Raw genomic sequence first — 17,904 nt, 5'->3', positions numbered from 1 at the left:
ACAGTCTCACCAGTAAGGCACAAAGGTTCCAACGTCTCCATATCCCGGCCTACGCTTGCTATCATCTGGTGTTTTTGGTAATAGCCACACTAATGTGTATGAAGTACCAATTGTGGGTTTGACTTACATTTCACCAATGACTAGTGACTTTCAGCATCTTTTCATGTGCCTATTCGCCTCAAGTAATAAGTTTTCAATCAAAAGAATTGACCCCTCCTCCTAAGAGACCTCTCATCACAAAAAGCAAACAGTATCCTTACTTACTAGCATTGTTAAAATTGGTTAGTCTGGGCTCAAAACACTTTTGTTTTCCTTGCAAATACCACCATAGGCAATATTCTCTTAGCAAGACCATTCAAGTCCATCTACCAAATTGCCTAAACAGGACTAACCTTGAATTCTGGTCTTAGGAAGACTTTGTGCGATCCAGGGAGCAGAGCAAGAGAGCAGCTCCTTCTCACACCATCCTGCATCAGGCAACATACTGCAGCTGGCTTCCCACCTGACTGAAGCCTTCTCCTGCTCTGGCAGCTGTGGGCCGCTCCAGCTGGGGATGCTCATCCTCGCAAGCAGCCATCCACGCACAAACGGCACAGGTTCTCAGGGTTCTCCACATTCAATTTAAAATACCGTAATTTGTGTTGCAGATACTTAATCTAAGTGTTTTTCAGATCCCGTGCCCTAAATTTTGGCTGGAAACATAGTCCCACTCACATCCCTCATGCTCGTGACCAGGCTCTTCCCCAGGCCACGTGACCCCCAATTACCTCCCTCTCCTTGAAGAAGGAAGAGACTGAAGGGCGAAGGGACATCCACAGTTCACACTGATAACGCGAATGATCCATGACCATAGCCTTCTCAATAGGGCCTTGGAACCCAAATGACCCATTTACTGGAGGAGGATGCTTCCAACGGAGGCAGATGCAGTCAGGACGGAGACAGGGACAGAAAAGGAGGGAGCTCTGCTGCTTATCCCCAATGGAGCGCTTGTCAAACTCTCTTTACAGAAAATGAAACTGGGTTCCTGCCGGGCTCGGTGGCTCACGCCTTTAATCCCAGCATTCTGGGAGGCCGAGGTGGGCAGATCACAAAGTCAGGAGATCAAGACCATCCTGGCTAACACGGTGAAACCCCGTCTCTACTAAAAATACAAAAATTAGTGTGGCAGCGGGTGCCTGTAGTCTCAGCTGCTGGGGAGGCTGAGGCAGGAGAATGGCATGAACCCGGGAGGCGGAGCTTGCAGTGAGCCGAGATCGTGCCACCACACTCCAGCCTGGGTGACAGAGCGAGACTCCATCCAAAAAAAAAAAAAAAAAAAAGCAGCTGATTCCTAATTCTGCAATAAAAAAAAAAAAACGGCAAACGTAGCTAGGAGCAAAACATCAGAATCAATACACACCCAAAGGGTACTTTTTTTTTTTTTAAGGAAAGTAAATAACTTCTAATGTGTATTTCCTCTATCCTTAGCAACAAGAATATCAGCTAACTCCTAGTGTTTATAAGCCCTAGGTTCTAAGAAATGTGTATGTATTCACTCATGAAGTATTGGTAACGATCCTCCAAGATGGGTGACTTTTTTTTTTTTGAGATGGAGTCTCACTGTCGCCCAGGCTGGAGTGCAGTGGCGCAATCTTGGCTCACCGCAACCTCCAACCTCCAACCTCCACCTCCCAGGTTCAAGTGATTCTCCTGCCTCAGCCTCCTGAGTAGCTGGGATTACAGGTGCATGCCACTATGCCTGGCTAATTTTTATATTTTTAGTAGAGACAGGGTTTCACCATGTTAGCCAGGCTGGTCTCAAACTCCTGAGTTCAGGTGATCCGCTCGCCTCGGCCTCCCAAAGTGCTGGGATTACAGGCATGAGCCACCACACTCGGCCTGATGGGTGGCATTATCTTCCATTTGACAGATGAAGAAAGGAGAGCAGAGAGGGTAGATAACGTGCCCCCAGTACAACCCATCAGTAGACTTCTAATTCTCCAACCTTCATCTCAGAAGGGAATGGTGTCATGCAACAAGATTGGGGGAAAAGGGAGAAGGCCTGCTTTCTAGTCGAGAAAAGCAGAGACCGTCTGAAAATCTACTTGTTCCAACAGGTGAACATGATTGAAAATTCAGAATTCACTCTCCTAATAGCAGGAAAGTATTACAAAAGCCCACAGGCCAAATGATATCACCCTCCCAGAAAGTCTCTTGCATTACTGTGTTTTTTAATGTTATTTGTCAAGCGAAAACAAACAGTTACAGTGGCAGAACAGGCAGCACCCAGAGAGTGGCACTAATCGTGGGCTAAAGATGGGGAATTGCTTTTCATCAAGAACCACAATGTGTCCAGTCAATTTACAAACATAAATCAATACAAGTTCAAAAGCACCAGTAGCAAAACCCAGGCCTGGATGTGAAGCTGGCACCCCTCTTTAAACAAACTGTTCCTCTTCACTTGCATGGTAAGGACTGGAAAGAGCCCTGCCACGTTGGCCAGCTCTTCAGGGTAGCGGGGGCCACCGCCCTCTCCCAGCCTCAGGACGCCCAAGGCCACTGCATCAGCCTGGCCCAGACCAGAACCAGCCTCGGGCCCAGCCGGCCCAACTCAGAAAAAGGCAGGGGTCAGTCTCCAGCCTGGACTCCTTTAAAAGTCAGGAAGCAGTGCCCCAGCAAATGAACAACAAGAACGCTCACCTGAAACAGTTTCACCTTTATTTTTAGAGGAGAGGAACACAATAGGACGGCATATTACTCCATGGGTTTTAACTCTAGCCCTTGATGCTACCAGGTATCCATGATGACCCTAATAAAGGTGAGAGTTCCTCCACTTTTCTAACATCCAGCTATTTTTTTAAAAAGTTGAACACTGCAGTTTCCGGAGAACTCTGCTATGTGAATTGCCTCACTGCAGGTGTGCTCCCCTAGCTCTCTCCATTCCATGCCTTAAAAGTGCCAGGTGTCTCCTCGGGAGCTGCTCTGTGCTACTGCCCCCAGTCCTGCAGCCAACCTGTTTTGCGGGTCCTGCCTCTCCATCAACTGGGACCGCTCTTTCAACAAACGACCCCAGCCCACAGCTCCTCTGGCAACCCAGCCCCTGACACCGAGGACCCCGTCTCACCAGTCACCTCCCTCAGCTGGGACAACCTGTCCAGTCCATTCCTGCTTCCTGGTCTCAGGTCTAGAGACAACACTTCCCTCCCTGAGCCTGTCCTCACTGCCTCCCTCCCTCATCTATACCATCACTGGCTCACACCGGGGTGTCTATCTGTCCCCTAATCCTGACTCCATTAAGAGGCCAGAGCAGCCTCCCCAGAACACCCTTCTCAGCAGGTCCATTGCAATGGTGCAAAGGTTTCAGCGCTCCTCATTCTCTAGCCAGCAGTCAATTCCTTCCCACTACACAAACACCGGATTTCTGACACCCTCTCCACTCCATCAGTGCACACTGCCACCCACACCACACATGGTCCCTTCCTCTCCTGGGGAGCTGCCTCCTTGGATCTTGAGAGTCAAATATTTAGGGCACACTAAAGTCAGACATCCTCCTTAAAGCTTCTCAAGCCATTCTGCAGTTCCGTGACCCCACTGCCTTCAGCCCACACACTTCTCTCCGGTCAGCATCCCATAACTTAGCACTAAACTCATAGCGTCTGTTACTCTCCACTAGTAGTTGAGTTTTCCAAACTAGACAACAAGCTCCTTGAGAAAAAAAAAAAAAAATCATATTCTTTCATATGCTTTCCATGGAGCAGAGACCACTGGAGGCCCTCAAATAATCTAGCTATCAGAAACAGAGTTCCATACTCTGTCACCTTCCACTCCCACTCCCCCTCCACAGATAGGGACATGACCTTGAACCAGTAGGCCTGGTTAACCTAAAAACCCATTCTCTTCAGGCACAGAGAAGCAAGGTGGTTACTTAGTGGTTTCAACGACTGACCTGAGACTCAGACTTCCGGGTTCAAACCTTTCACTGTAGATGTGCAAAAAAAGACCCTCCTTGGCCTGACGCAGTGGCTCACATCTGTAATCCCAGCACTATGGGAGGCCAAGGTAGCTGGATTGCTTGAGGCCAGGAGTTTGAGACCAGCCTGACCAACATGCCTAAACCCCGTCTCTACTAGAAAAAAAAAAATTAGCCAGGCGTGGTGGCACACACCTGTAATCCCAGCTTCTTGGGAAGCTGATCCACAAGAATTGTTTGAACCTGGGAGGAAGAGGTTGTAGTAAGGCAGAGGTTGCAGTGAGCGGAGATTGCACCACTGCACTCCAGCCTGGGCAACAGAGCAAGACTCTGTCTCAAAAAAAAAAAAAAAAAAAAAAAAAAGGCCCTATTCAACTGGCAGCAAAGCCCCGCTGTTGTGGGGAAGGAGGACTGGAGGCCCCAGAGAGAGCCCACCAGGGCCATCTACCATGAGGAGGAGAAAAAAAGAGAAAAGCATCCATCTATTGGATGCTTTCTATTTGCCAGGTTTGCTGGGCAGCTTGGATACATTATCTATTGCTAATTCTCACTGGCATCCCTGCTAGAGCAGTGTTATTCCAATCACAGGCAGAGACACTGAGGCCTGGAGCTCCCTTTCCAACATGCCTCCATGCGTGGGAGAGAGGGAGACAGTGAATTGTTTGAGGGGACGAGGCTTCAAAGGAAGCTCTGCACATATGCAAACCCCATGGAGAAGAGCAGAGCAAAGGCAGGCCAGGCTGTCCAGGTAAGTTCACATCCACCCAGTTCAGCATTCACATGACAATTTCACAAGATGCTTTTTTACAAGCTACTCCTGAAAATTAACATTCCAGCTTCAAATGATTATGTTTACATTTTCTGCAAGAAATATCCCACCCCACTCCTCGAAGAGGAGACTTTAAGGATAATTTCTAAGGTGTTCATTAAGTTCAGGAGTCCCCTTTACACCAACCTAGACAAGTAAACTTTCTTCTGTCCAGAGGTAGGGAGCTGGCCTCACCGTCGCCCTACCAGGAGACTGTCAAAGGCCTTCATCAGCAACCAAAACCGGCAGGGTTGGGGAGGGTGCTTAAATGATAGAGAGACCTTTAAGACCTTGCTACTGTCCCAGGAGTGAGGCAAAAGTTTACTGGCCTCACCAAGAAAACAATGCAAAAAATAGAAGCCAACTTCCATACGTGGGGATTCTGCTGGTTCCAACCACATCTCCCTCAAATCTCCATCTCTCTCTCTGCCTAGTATCTTGAGATCTGAAGGCTGGAAGGGCCTGTGAAATGACCTAGGTCCACCCTATCACTCAAGGTCAGCAGGTGTGTAAGTACCCACCCAACTTTCTGAGATGCCACCCTGGCCCTCTGCACCAGGCCACTCCAGAGACCACCGGGCAGCCGAGTCCAGCCTGCAGATGCTTCCTCCTCAGGCGCCCAGCTCCACAAGGGTTTAAAAGCACACTACAGACATAAATCGGTGCCAACGAATTATTCATTACATCTATAGGGAACTTATGGAACAAAGTCTCCATCCACAGGGATGAGGTGATCTTGACACAAGGCCAGACTCAAATTACCCTTCCAGGAGTTCTAATTTTTTAAATTCACCTCAATGTGAAAAAAGCCTAATGAAACAATGATTTTAAAGATAATTTTATTACTTTCAAGTTCCATGCAGCAGTAACTGGTGTGATAAAATGTTTTGGCTAGCAGAGGTGCAATGATTAGATGAAAATAAATGTGCTGTACAAAAAAGTGCTTCAAAGTGAACGGGGAATATCCCTTTAAGAAGTCTTCTGTTTCTTCAGCTCCTCCTATGCACCAGGCACTGGGCCACCTCCTGGGAATTCAAAGATAACCAAGGTACCATTCCCCTCCCCAATAGTGGGGGAAAGCAATATGGGGGAGATGCCCAAATAGGAGGTATAGCAAGAGACCACAGGAGCTCAAGTCAGTGCAATCATTCTGCATGCAGAATCAAGGCCAGAGAGAGGATGAAATTACAGCTAACTCTTAAAGGAGCTTGCCAGAGGGCAAGCTGGTAGTATTGTTTGCTATTCCAAGCAGAGGGGCTTCCACCTGCCAAGACAAAGAGACAGGAATGAGTATAGCCTGAGTTGTTCAAAATGTCTGGGAGGAAGGGAGGCTGAAGTTCTCTCTCAGATAGCCAAACAAAGATTTCCGAATTAAAAATAATAAAAGGCAATCATGGGGAAACAGGTTTAAGGCTTTTGACATGTCAATAAAACATGAAACAAAATACATAAAATTAGCTAACGAAATAGATGGTGTGGGACCTAACACCAACCCTGGATGTATTTATTCTTATTCCCTGTGAGTATTTCTGGCTGGCGAGCATCTTAACCACATAGAATAGCCAAAGGGGAGAGATAAGAGAATAATGAAAGTGTTACTACCTATTTAAATAGAGCGATGGAAGGTAAATCTTGCTGTATTTTTCCAAATGAAATCAGTAGTTTTTTTAAATCTCTAATCTCAAAATAAATATTTTGGAGCTTTAAACTTATTAAAGTCCTGTAAAATTATCTTAAAACTCTAACTGTAAAAGACACACTAGGTGTAACAGCTCTGCCATGGAGTTGCAGTACGCTTGTCTGCATCATTTAGGAAGACCCTAATTCTCTCAGGACAGCTCGCAGTGACACAGTAGAGTAACCTTAATCCAAAACTGTAGCCCAGTGATTTCTACAGAAGCCTGTAGTATCCACATTTTCTTGTAATCAGTCCCCAGGAAGCAAGCCAGAGAGTGGGTTGGGAACGCTATCTTCCTCCTTGGGGCACTATTAATTCAGTCACCGAATAGGCTGAATTTCCCTTCTGGCCACTAGATGGAGCCTATGCATTGGCGAGATGGGCAAAGTGCACACTGAACACCTCTCAGGTGTGAGCGGAAATTGACAAATGACAACATTAAGGGAGAAAGTGTAATAAACATATCTCTGAAATGGAAGGCAAACTGCAGGGGATGACCATCGTTTACTGAAAAAAAAAATCACAACTGTTTAATAAGCAACATGCCATCTTGTTAATAAGCACCTTAGCAAAATAAAGTTTTATTATACATTTATTGAGCACCTATGTGCCAGGTTCTATACCATATTTAAATGGCAAGGGCAATCAAACATCAAGTAAGCCTTATATTTCTATCCAAAGAACATCCTGTTCAAGGATGTCACATCCCTAAGAACAGTAGCAGGTGAAGTCCGAGGGCTTAATACCAGGTGCCAGGTTCTATTCTGGGCACTTGACATGTGTACGAATTTGTTTTTTATGAATGTTTAAAGTAGATTCTATTAAAATTATAATTTCACAGCTGAGGAAACTGAGGCACAAGAAGATTAAATTATTTGCCTGAGAGCTTAGCTACTGAAGAGCTGAGATTCAAACCAGCCACTTTGGCGCCACGGTCCTAATAAAATTACAAGCAACCAACAAGACAAATCACTGTCAACCAGCAAAACCGTGGGTTACGAACTCAAAAGGAGTAATGGGGAAGTAGATCTATACAAGTTAGGGATCCCAAAAACCTTCAAGAAGGAGGAATTTGACTTGGAAATGTAAAGATGGTATCTCTGACCTACTCAAACCACAGAAAAGGTATATGGGAGAAAGGAATCACCTGACTTAAGTGTGCTGCCTTTTGAAAGTTATGATCTTGTCCTTGTTTTACAGATCCACCTGAAACTTGGAAATTATTTCAATTTTAAAAACCTATTCTATTTCCTCACAATTTTTCTGACTTTGGTTTTCTAACCATGTTAGAAAATGTTTTCATTCTGTTGTTTAGTGAGAAAAGGAGAAATGTCTCCCCCAAATATTTTTAAGTCTCCACATTTCTATTGAGACTCAGAAAAGTTAATAACTTTAGGACCAAAGAACTAATTGGCAGCTAAGGAGAAACTAAAGCTATGGTGACCTTCCTGTGCTCTTAAGTGGCACTTTCTGCTATTCAGTATTGAGGATGGAAGGAGAAGTAGCAGAATAGTGAAGAGGAAAAACATTCTCAGCTATGGAAACAGCAGAAGCAAAAACTTGGAGACAGGCATAGCACGGCTTCCTTTCCATCAAGCTAATGCACAGACGCTGGGGAGTACCAGGAACTAACAGTGGATCCCTACAGCAAAGGATTACTAAGGACCTGTTTCATTACTTGATTCTAAGGACCTTGGACTTGATTCTAGGACCACAAGAGGCACATTCTGAGTATTTGGAGCTGGCAAGTCCATCAAACTAAGGGAACGGTACAGGAACTGGTTCAGAGGCCAAGTCAGCATGCAGGTAGAGTCAATGCAGGTCTGCACTGGACCAGGCTAGAGCCAGGAATAGGGGTGAATCTGAGCGATTTCAAGTGACTCAGTGAGATCGAAAGGGAACATTCAATTAACGAGTCTCCCCAGAAAAGGACAGGCTGCAGAACTGAAATTGAACAAATTCCATCCTGAGCCAATCTCTGTTGCTGAAAATTTTACTGAAGTGCATGTGAGAAAGAAAATCCCAATTGTATCACCTGACCAAGAAAGGCTACCGTAACAAAAGTTCCTATGACTACACGATATCATGTTGTGACCTAACATATGCAGTTATTATTCACAGAAATCAGACAACAGAACTAAGGGAAGCCTAACAGCAGATCTCCCTCTGCTGCTACTGGTCTCTGTGTTCATTTGTTTTCGTGGCAATCTGTGCTTCTCTTTAAAGTCCTGAGTCTGTAAGCTTGTGTATTATCCCACTACAATGACACTCAGGGAAATTAGGTAAAGAGAATAAATACAGGACAACACAGATAAATGTGGACACAACTGAGAGGGATTTTACAATCTAGACAGAATTAATAGCTAATGACTTAGAAAACACTTTGTAAGCTGATGCAGTCAATTGGATCATGGGCTCCTACCTGGAATTTCTCTCCATGCTTCCTACTTTTTCCAGGAAGTTATCAAAGGTCACTAAGACACTTTGAATTTGGGGGAAACTCCTATAAATAAATTCATCTCTCCCTAATTACCATTAGACTTCTGTTCTTTAAAGTTCTATTGACTAAACTTTGGCTGACTTAAATTGGTGATGTCTCATTTACATAATCAAGCATATATTCCCAATAACCAACTTTATAGAGACTAACCATGACTATATTTTTTACAGCAGAGGACAAGCTGAGAGCATTCAAAATGTATCAGAAAAAATTTCAAGTTATGCTCTATAAAATATTTATGCTCTAACAACTATCAAAATATATTTGGTCTCCCATGTCAAGAGTAATTTTTAAAGTGGTATTGATTTTTAAACTGACAAATAATTCCAAAGCCAGTTTGAGAAAGCTAGCGCCATCTTAAAAAGAAAATGGCTGAACAAAAGTATACAAAACAGCAACAACAATGTATTTCAAACTCGCAGAATTTGGATGGATGGATGGATGGATGGAGATACACAATTCTGAACAAATGGCATTCGTATTATGTAACTCTTACTGAAGTAGAGACCTGTGGTATTAAGTGGGCTAAGACTGAGGAGTGAGATAAAACAAAGTTTCAAAAGTTTCAAACTCCTCCCCGCAAGAACTTTCTGGATTAGCAAGACTACTTTCTAAAGTCTTTAAAATATGCAAAAAAAAAAAAAAAAAGTTTTCCAGACTATTACCAGGTGAGCAATTTACTTTTAGTGTGTGATGGAGTCTTGCTCTGTCACCCAGGCCGGAGTGCAGTGGCATCATCTTGGCTCACTGTAACCTCTGCCTTCTGGGTTTCAGCAATTCTCCTGCCTCAGCCTCCCACATAGCTGGGATTATAGGCACGGGCCACCACGCCCAGTTAATTCTGGTATTTTCACCATGTTGGCCAGGCTGGTCTTGAACTCCTGACCTCAAGTGATCTGCCCACCTTGGCCTCCCAAAGTGCTGGGGTTACAGGCGTGAGCCGCTGCACCCAGCCAGGTGAGCAGTAAGGTAGGCCCAGCTATCGCTGCAGTGTATGATGGCCCCATCCACAGGTGTGCACATCTTCCCCATGTGACTAGCCAGCCGCCCCACTACTCCAAAGAATGTGAGTGCTTCAAGACCACCAACCACCAAGTGAGCTCCACGGACACAAGGCCCAAAAACTTATATTGCAATCATAGGTGTCCATTCCTCACCATAAAAGAAACTTTCTGTTGTGGTCCAGTGAAAACAGAAGAGCAATCTATGAGTTTACAAATTCTTGTAGGCTGGGTGCGGTGGCTCACACCTGTGATCCCAGCCCTCCGGGAGGCCGAGGTGAGTGGGTCGCTTGAGTCCAACCTGAGCAACATAGCAAAACCTCGTCTGTACTAAAAATACAAAAAATTAACCAGGCATGGTGGTGTGTGCCTGTAGTCCCAGCTACTTGGGAGAATCACTAGACCCTGGGAGGTCAAGGCAGAATCAAGCCGTGATCACACCACTGCATTCCAGTCCAGGTGACCAGAGACCCTGTCTCAAAAAAAAAAAAGAAAAAAATCTGTAGTCCAGGGCAGGAAAAAGAAAAATTTTAAGCTTGCTTACTAGTTTGTTTCGTTTTATTTTTTTTTAAATAAACATGGCAGTAACATCTATAGTTTGACTGGTATCTTTAAAAACTTATGATAAGACATTTTACAGCATCAAATAATTTCTAAACCTAAAGAACTGCATCCAGTAAGTACTCAACATGTATTTACTGCGGAAGAAAAGATGGAGGGAAAACGACTATTTCTCAGTTCAAGTAAGGAAATATCAATTTTTCCTTAAGATTTGAAAATTAATAAAACATAAGTAAAGCCGGCATCGGTGGAAAAAAAGGGAGAGAAATCTTCAAAAATGGTATCTAGGACTTTCAAACAAGTAAAACTGACCATTTAAAAACTTAGTCTTCAAAAGCCCAAAAGTCTCAAAATCAAAGGTATTGTTAATACTTTGAGTCAAATAAAACCAAAGCAATTTAACAAAAGAAAACATCATGCTGAGGAAGTATGCTTCTCTTGAGATAACAATCTAACTTGTTTTAAAGATCCTTTGTTTACTAACCATTTTATATACCAAATGTATGTTCCTTCCTCAGAACAAATCAACTCTTTTCCAGACCCTCGGGGATGGGGGTGCAGGCATGAGGGCATGTGTACATATATCAAAGTTTTAATCTTTTCAAATAGTGGAAGTCAGTTATGCTTCCCAAATGTCAACAGGTCTCAATGTCCACAAACACTGGGACTGCTGCCCTCCCCCGTCCCCACTTAAAACCACATCACATCTTTACAAGTAACTGGAAAACTTATTTTTGCTAAGCTGATGCCAAATACCATTTTCCAGGAGGGATCAGAGTGCATCACTCATTAGGCACTTTGTTGTCTCTAAAGTGTTCAGAATTTTCCTTCAGAACATCTCAGACTGGAAATCAAGAAACCATATCCCTAGCATGTGTGCAACTATTATATATTTAGTACAATTGAGAAGAGCTCATCTCCTGGACTCAGCACCTGTCATAAGTTGGCTAAGAAAAGCAGTTCAAAGCAAGTTCGCCCACAGGCGCAAATACCTCTTCCATGAACTAGGTCTGATTTTTAAATGAGTTTTGAAAACAAATTGGAGAAAATCACAACCTAGAAAGAAATATATCTTGTATGCTTTACAATTAAAAAACAAAAACTTTCAGGATTTGTCTCCTCACTCTTACTCCCTCACGCTTTTAAAAACACCAAGTTATTTATAAATTATAAAATGCCCTGAAATTATGAATGCTTCCTGATTTCTAGAAAGCTAACTAAGCAATACGTAATCCAGAAAACTTCTGAAATAAGTTCCATCTTTCTTACAACTCAAAACATGCCATGCAACGTTCATGTACACACCTGTGACTCCTAATTTTTGGAAAAAGGCAACTACAACACTGCAGTTTTTAAATCACAATTGCCATATCCAATGTTATAAAGAAGGCAGTGCCACCAGTCAAGATAGGTTAACATCGCCTATATGTCACGGTCTACAGTGACATCCCAATGTAACGGAAAGCACCAATGAGGCAAAAACGGTATATGGTAAAGGCTTCTGATGAACAACACTAGAGTCTTAAGTCTACAGAAATATTTTTAAAAGAACCTTTAAAATGCTGCCTACTGTCTACTTGAAAACTGCATCCTATACTGAGTCTGAAAAAAAAAACTGAATTTCAAGAAAGTTGGTTTCATGCAAGACTTTGCAGGTTCATGCACTGAGTAGCACAAGGTCAGCTTTCATACAGTAGGTGCACAATAAGTGCTGGCTGGATTCAGTTGCTTCTTACAGCACATTCTCACAAAACAAATGAAACCAGATTCAAAAGGAAACCACCGTCCCTTGAGGGTTCCTCTTGGCAAAAACTCTTAAGGCAACAAGTGAAAACGATACAGTTGATTTTCATTACTGCCCTGATCTTGCAACAACAGGAAGAGCACGAAACATTTTTATTAGTAAACTAAGCCTTAGACAAAGACCAAGAGCAAATGTAAACAACAATTATTCTCTAGGTCTTTTCCTATTGAAAGGCCAAGGTAAATCTGGATAAATGCACACAGTTTCAAAACAAAAATGCCTTTGCCACATTTTAAAATCCTTTGTTCTGTAAGGAATTTTAATTTTATAAAAATCACTGTATACTTGAAACAGTGTATCCTAAAACTACTGCATCCTAAAGATTCTTTCTCCTGCTCAGACCCTGGAACTATGTAAGAAATAAAATAAAACTGCAAAGAAAAGAAACAATACTGCATTAAAATGAACTGTTCTGTTCATCCTCAGTCCTCACTACCACTTGTGGTCAATATGGCATATCAAAAAATGAGTGTTTAAAACATCTAAAAACAGCAATTTCTTTCTTTGTTGGAAAACATAATAAAACTGGAAATACAAACAGCCCTTCAGACTCAGCTCCTAAACTCTATCTTGAAAAAAAAACCATCATTTCAGATTCAGCTGAGGTTTCTATTGTCAAAAATCTGCCTTCCACCAGCATTTGTGTTTTTTAAATCCAGCTCCTCAATCCCTAACTGAAGCTACATAGAACCAAGATTTTTTTTTTCCTGCTTGCCCATTTCTACTACAGGATTGAATCCCTGCTGCTAAGCTTCAATTATCAGTTTGTTGTATTGCTGCAACTCACGGATCTGAAAAACTCATAAATGAGAGAGAGACATCAGCCTGTCAAATATATGTAATAATTTTAATGTAATTTAAGGTAGCATAACAAGTTATTTTCAAACTGAGCACATTTCTTTAAAAAAAAAAAAAAACGGGTTTATTGAGATATAATTCACATACCACTGAAGTCCCCGATTTAAAGTATATAATCCCATGGTTTTAAGTATATTCAAAGCTATGCAGCCATCGCCACAAACTAATTTTAGAACAATTTTCATCACCCCAAAAAGAAACCCTGTGCCCACTAGCAGTCACTCCCCATTCCATCGACCCCCCAGCCCCTGGCAACCACTCATCTACTTTCTGCCTCTATGGATTTGCTTATTCTAGACATTTCACATAAACCCGATCATACGATATATGGTCTTTTGTGACTGACTTCTTTCACTTTTTGTGATATTTTTAAGCTTCATCTATTCAACCTTAGCATATTTCTTAGAGTTGAACTTTTCTAATCTTTTCGACACATCAAACATTATGACCTTTTACGTTTCAAATCCTGACACAAACCCCACCCTTCCACAAAACACCATTTGCTTGCTATGTCTCTCTAGAGGATGTAAACTATAATTTGCTGTTTAGGTTCTTTCAAAAGTTCTTTTTCTGGGTTCTCCTTCTGATAATAAAACACTAACTTCTTTAAACACCAACATTTCACATACCTACCTTTCTCTGACAACAGGATGCCTGGGGTAGAAAGATGACTGAATCCTTTTAAGGAGATGGGTACAATAAATTTAAAGTGCATGCTGACTTTTTAAAAACAACATAGCCATCAGATTATCTGGCTATCACTCAGAACCTCTGAACCTCCTTCATTCAGATGCTCTGTTCACATTATGATGATACAAAACAAACACATCCATATGACTGCCTCTGCTTCAGAAACTAAGTTTTCTAAGATAAACAACACTCTTTCTACTGCCATCACACTCAAAGAGGAAACTCTAATCTCTCAATACGCCAGCAAAATACCTGCAACTGAACCGACACCCTGTCTTTATTTCTATACCAGACAACAGCTGAAAGAATGCCCTCCCTGATAGGGCTCAGCAGCTTATTTCTATCAGAGTTAAGTGGTCTAGCACCTTCCTGGCTAAAAACTGAACGCCCGTTCACAGGCATAGCTTTTAATCCTCCACATTTCAGAGATGGAGGGAGGGGCAGGTACTGAGTCAGTCAAGACTTCAGCAAACCATAATCGAGATTTGGGGTGCCTTCTGACCACCCATCAGGTTTCAAGGAACTAACCACTGTAAAGGCATCCTTGGGGGAAGCTTTGGTATCATGGAGTAAAAACATACATCAAAACACCCCCTCCCCTCCTGCCTGTGTTCTCAAAAATCGCCGTCTTGCACAAAGAATATCCTTCAAGAAGAACGCTCCAGAAGAAAAACAATCTATTTTAAAATGCCCGACTCCTGCGTCGGAGAAGGCCATCCCTGCTATTTTGAATTTCAGACATTAAAAACACAAAACTAGAGAAGCTATACAGTTCAACTGCATATCATAATAAAATGGATTATTTCTCCCGTGTCTTCTAAACCGTACTTATCTTTTAAAGATAAAAACTCTCCTTTGTCCCCCCAAACACCACCTAAACGACTTAGTAAAGGGAGCCGGAAGGCTTTCGCCCAATCGAGTCCGCTGAAAGTTTAGAAAACAAAGAGCAGGAGAGCCCAGATCTGTGGAAGGTCCGGCCCCAGTCCGCGTCCCACTAGGCAGTAAACACGCGAACCACGATCTGCTCTCGTTCCGTCGCGGACTCATTTCTTACGAGACGTTTAAGGATTTGTTTATAGAAACAGCCTTTCTGAATTGCCCCAGTGATGGGGCCAGACAACCTCCGCTGCCTCCTACTTCTCCCCCTCACTCTTGAAGGCTCAGTCGTGATTTTTTCAAAGTTAATCGGCACCACCTGCATACCCTCGGCAACCATTACTCACCAACACGCCCTCACCGTTCCCAGTCCCAGTTCTGCGACATTTAAACTTTTAATCGTGTTCAAATTACCCTACCATCTTGAATGTACCAGTAAGCCACACTTTCAATTTTTTGAGAAGAATAAAACCCCCACCTCCTCCGACCGTAGACACCGGGGGGAGTTCTCACTCCCTGCATCCCCGCGCTTCCCTACGTCCCCCCACCCGACACCACCAAAACAAAAGCCATCAGATTGCAAAAGATAGCGAATGTGGAGCGATACTGCTTATTAACTACGTACAAAGGAAGTGCGGGGCGGCAGAAGAGAGGGCGACACGACGCCGACCACAACAAAACCAAGGCCAGGGCTCCGCGCTCGCAAAACACAACACCCTCCCCCCGCCGCCGCAGACCCTGGCGCTGAAACCACAGCATACGACACCTCTCGCCACGGACGGGCGTCTAGGTGTCCCCGCGAGGCGGCGACTACACCCCGCGCTGCGAGCACGTGTGTCGGAATGCACGTCGGCTCCGACCACACACCCACCAACGCACACTCGGATGCGGCCCTAGTACCCCTCCACCCCCCGGCCCGGGAGAAACTGGGAGACCATCCCAGAGCCCTCTGAACTGGGGACCCACTGGCGCTCCCCGGAAGAGACAAGCTGAGGAAGACTCCCGGCCTCGCACTTCCCGGGGCGCTGCCCAGAGAGCGCTTCCCCTCACCCCACCGCCCAGCCCCGGGACGCCGGGGGCAGGTAACCCAACGAGGAGCGGGCCAAAGTGACGGGCAAGGCCAGAAACCCGAGGAGCCCGAGGGGCAAAAGCACGTTGGGCGACGGGAGGCAGCGCCGAGCGCTTGGAGACGTGTCCTGGGGCTTCGGGGCCTCTCCGCAGGGCACCTCCCCCCTCGAGGGCAACTCGCACCCCGCGGGCCGGGCGGCTGCCCGCTCCCCACTGCCGGGTCAGCCCCAGCAGCGGAGACGCGGTGCGGCCCAGGGTGCTGTCGCTGCTGCCTGCGCACCGCAGGGGATCAGCGCTGTGTGTGGAGAGGCTCGTGCGCCCGGAAGGGGCGAGGTGCGGGTCATGGGGCCCGGGAACCGCGGAGCCCGCCCCGGCACCAACTTCCCTACCGAGTTCTCGAGCCTAGCCGGGGGACACGGCTGTCAGGAGGGAGAGAGAGAAAGCCCCTCAGGCCCTTCCCGCGCGGGGATGCGCGGAGCCAGGGCCCGCGGGGCTCCAGACGAACGAGCCCGGGTCCCGGGTCCGCTGCAGCCTCCCTCCCGGCAGAGCCGCCCCGCGCCCCGCCCCGCCGCTCCCGAGCCCGGGGGCCCGACAGCTGCGACGGTGGCAACTCGGGTTTCGCAAACAGGGCGCAGCCCCTCGGAGGAAAAGTTCCCGCAGTGGCCGCGGGCGGCGGGCACATACTCACTTTCTCCACTCGTCGGCCAGAGCGAGAGCGCGGCGGAGAGAAACAGGAGCCCCCACAGCGAGGTCGGGGACCCTCCTCCGGAGCCAGACTTCATTCCTTTTATTTGGGACGAAATTCCCCTTTCTCAAAAAAAAAAAAAGAAAAAGAAAAGAAAAAAAGGAAATGAAAGGAAACAAGTCTCAAACTCAGTCTTCGCTCCCCCTCCAAAAACAAGGGCGAAGGAAACAATACTCCGAAGGCGGCGCCGCCGGGGCCCTCCGGGTGCGCGGACGGGGCGGGCGGCGCGGGGCGGCCCCTCAGCGCCGGCAGCAGCGGCCCAGGGCTCGGCGGAGTCGGGAACCCGAGGCGCGCCGGGGCGGGCTGTCGGCGTCGTCGGCCTCCATTTTCAAACCCGGAGAGGCAGGAAGGGGGGGAAAACTGCAAAGAAAGGGGGCAAAGCCCAAATCTGCCTCGGCGAGGAAAAACAAGCCCGGCCCTGGCCGCGCGGGAGGCGGCCGGACGCCCGAGCCTCCGCCGCGGGAGGGCGCGACGCAGTTCGCAAGATCGCCCCGAAGTCCGGGTCGCAGGCGAGGCCGGCGAGGGGCAGAAACGCGGAGTCAAAATGAATGAGCGGCTCCCCCTCCTCCTCCTCCTCCTCCTCCTCCTGGCTCCGCTCGCCGCCGCCTCCTCCCTCAGCGCCGCCGCCGCCGCCGCCGCCGCGGCGAGCTCCTTCCCAAATCCAGGACACACACAAAGCGGCGGGCCGGCCGCGCCGCGCTCAGCACTCCCGCCGCGCCGCCCGGCTCTGCGCCGCCGCCCGCCCCGCGCCGGCCCCCGCCCGGCCCCCGCCCGCCGCCGCCGGCTCTGCGCGGGGGCTCCGGCTCGCTGAAGGTCACAGCTGAGGCGAGGCGCGCCGTGGAGCTGCCCCCGCGCGGGAGGGGCGTGGAGGGCGCGGGGGGGGGGGTCCGGGGAGCGGGGCCGAGGGTCTGCGAGCGCCGGCCGCGGGCAGGCTCGCTGGCGGCGTCCCTCTCGCTCTCCCGCCTCTCTCGAGTTCGCCTGGTGCGCTCGCTCCTCCTCGGGTTTTTTCCCTTTTTTTTTCCGCTCAGCGGAGTTAATGCTGGTAAACAAGAGCCCCAGCCTCGCCGCGCCGCCGCCGCTGCTGCCACACACTGGGGGCTCGCGCGCGCACGCGCGCCCGGGACCGCGCACACGCGCCCGCTCGCACACTCGAGCGGCCACCGCCGCAGCAGCGGCGCGCCGAGGGCCCGGCCCAGGCGGGCGCGCGCCAAAAACCGGAGCCCGGGATCCCCAAGACGTCCGGAGCGGAGCCCGGGCGTGGGGCGCGAGACTGCGAGGCACCGCCCCCATCTCCCGCCCCGCCGCCTCCCGCGCGCACACAGAGACACGCGCGCGTGCCCACCCGATCCCGCCCCCACCGCACTGC

General features: G+C 47.1%; 1 protein-coding gene across 2 annotated transcripts in view; it reads right to left on the bottom strand.

The window, feature by feature from the left end:
• IGF1R (insulin like growth factor 1 receptor) overlaps positions 1–16,710 on the bottom strand; it is a 315,543-nt gene extending 298,833 nt beyond the window's left edge. Inside the window, exon 1 of one of the 2 annotated variants that reach the window (XM_009250188.4) lies at positions 16,482–16,710. In XM_009250188.4, the coding sequence (XP_009248463.2) occupies positions 16,482–16,575 (94 nt within the window). In that variant the 5' untranslated portion in view covers positions 16,576–16,710. The remainder of the gene's footprint in view (positions 1–16,481) is intronic. The other variant, XM_009250187.4, reaches the window with a different exon arrangement.
• Between the last annotated feature and the right edge of the window lie 1,194 nt (positions 16,711–17,904).

Source organism: Pongo abelii, chromosome 16 (genome assembly GCF_028885655.2).
Source record: "Pongo abelii isolate AG06213 chromosome 16, NHGRI_mPonAbe1-v2.0_pri, whole genome shotgun sequence".
NCBI classification, from domain to species: Eukaryota; Metazoa; Chordata; class Mammalia; order Primates; family Hominidae; genus Pongo; species Pongo abelii.
Note: the sequence above shows the minus strand (reverse complement) of the source record. Positions and strands in the feature narration are given on the sequence as shown.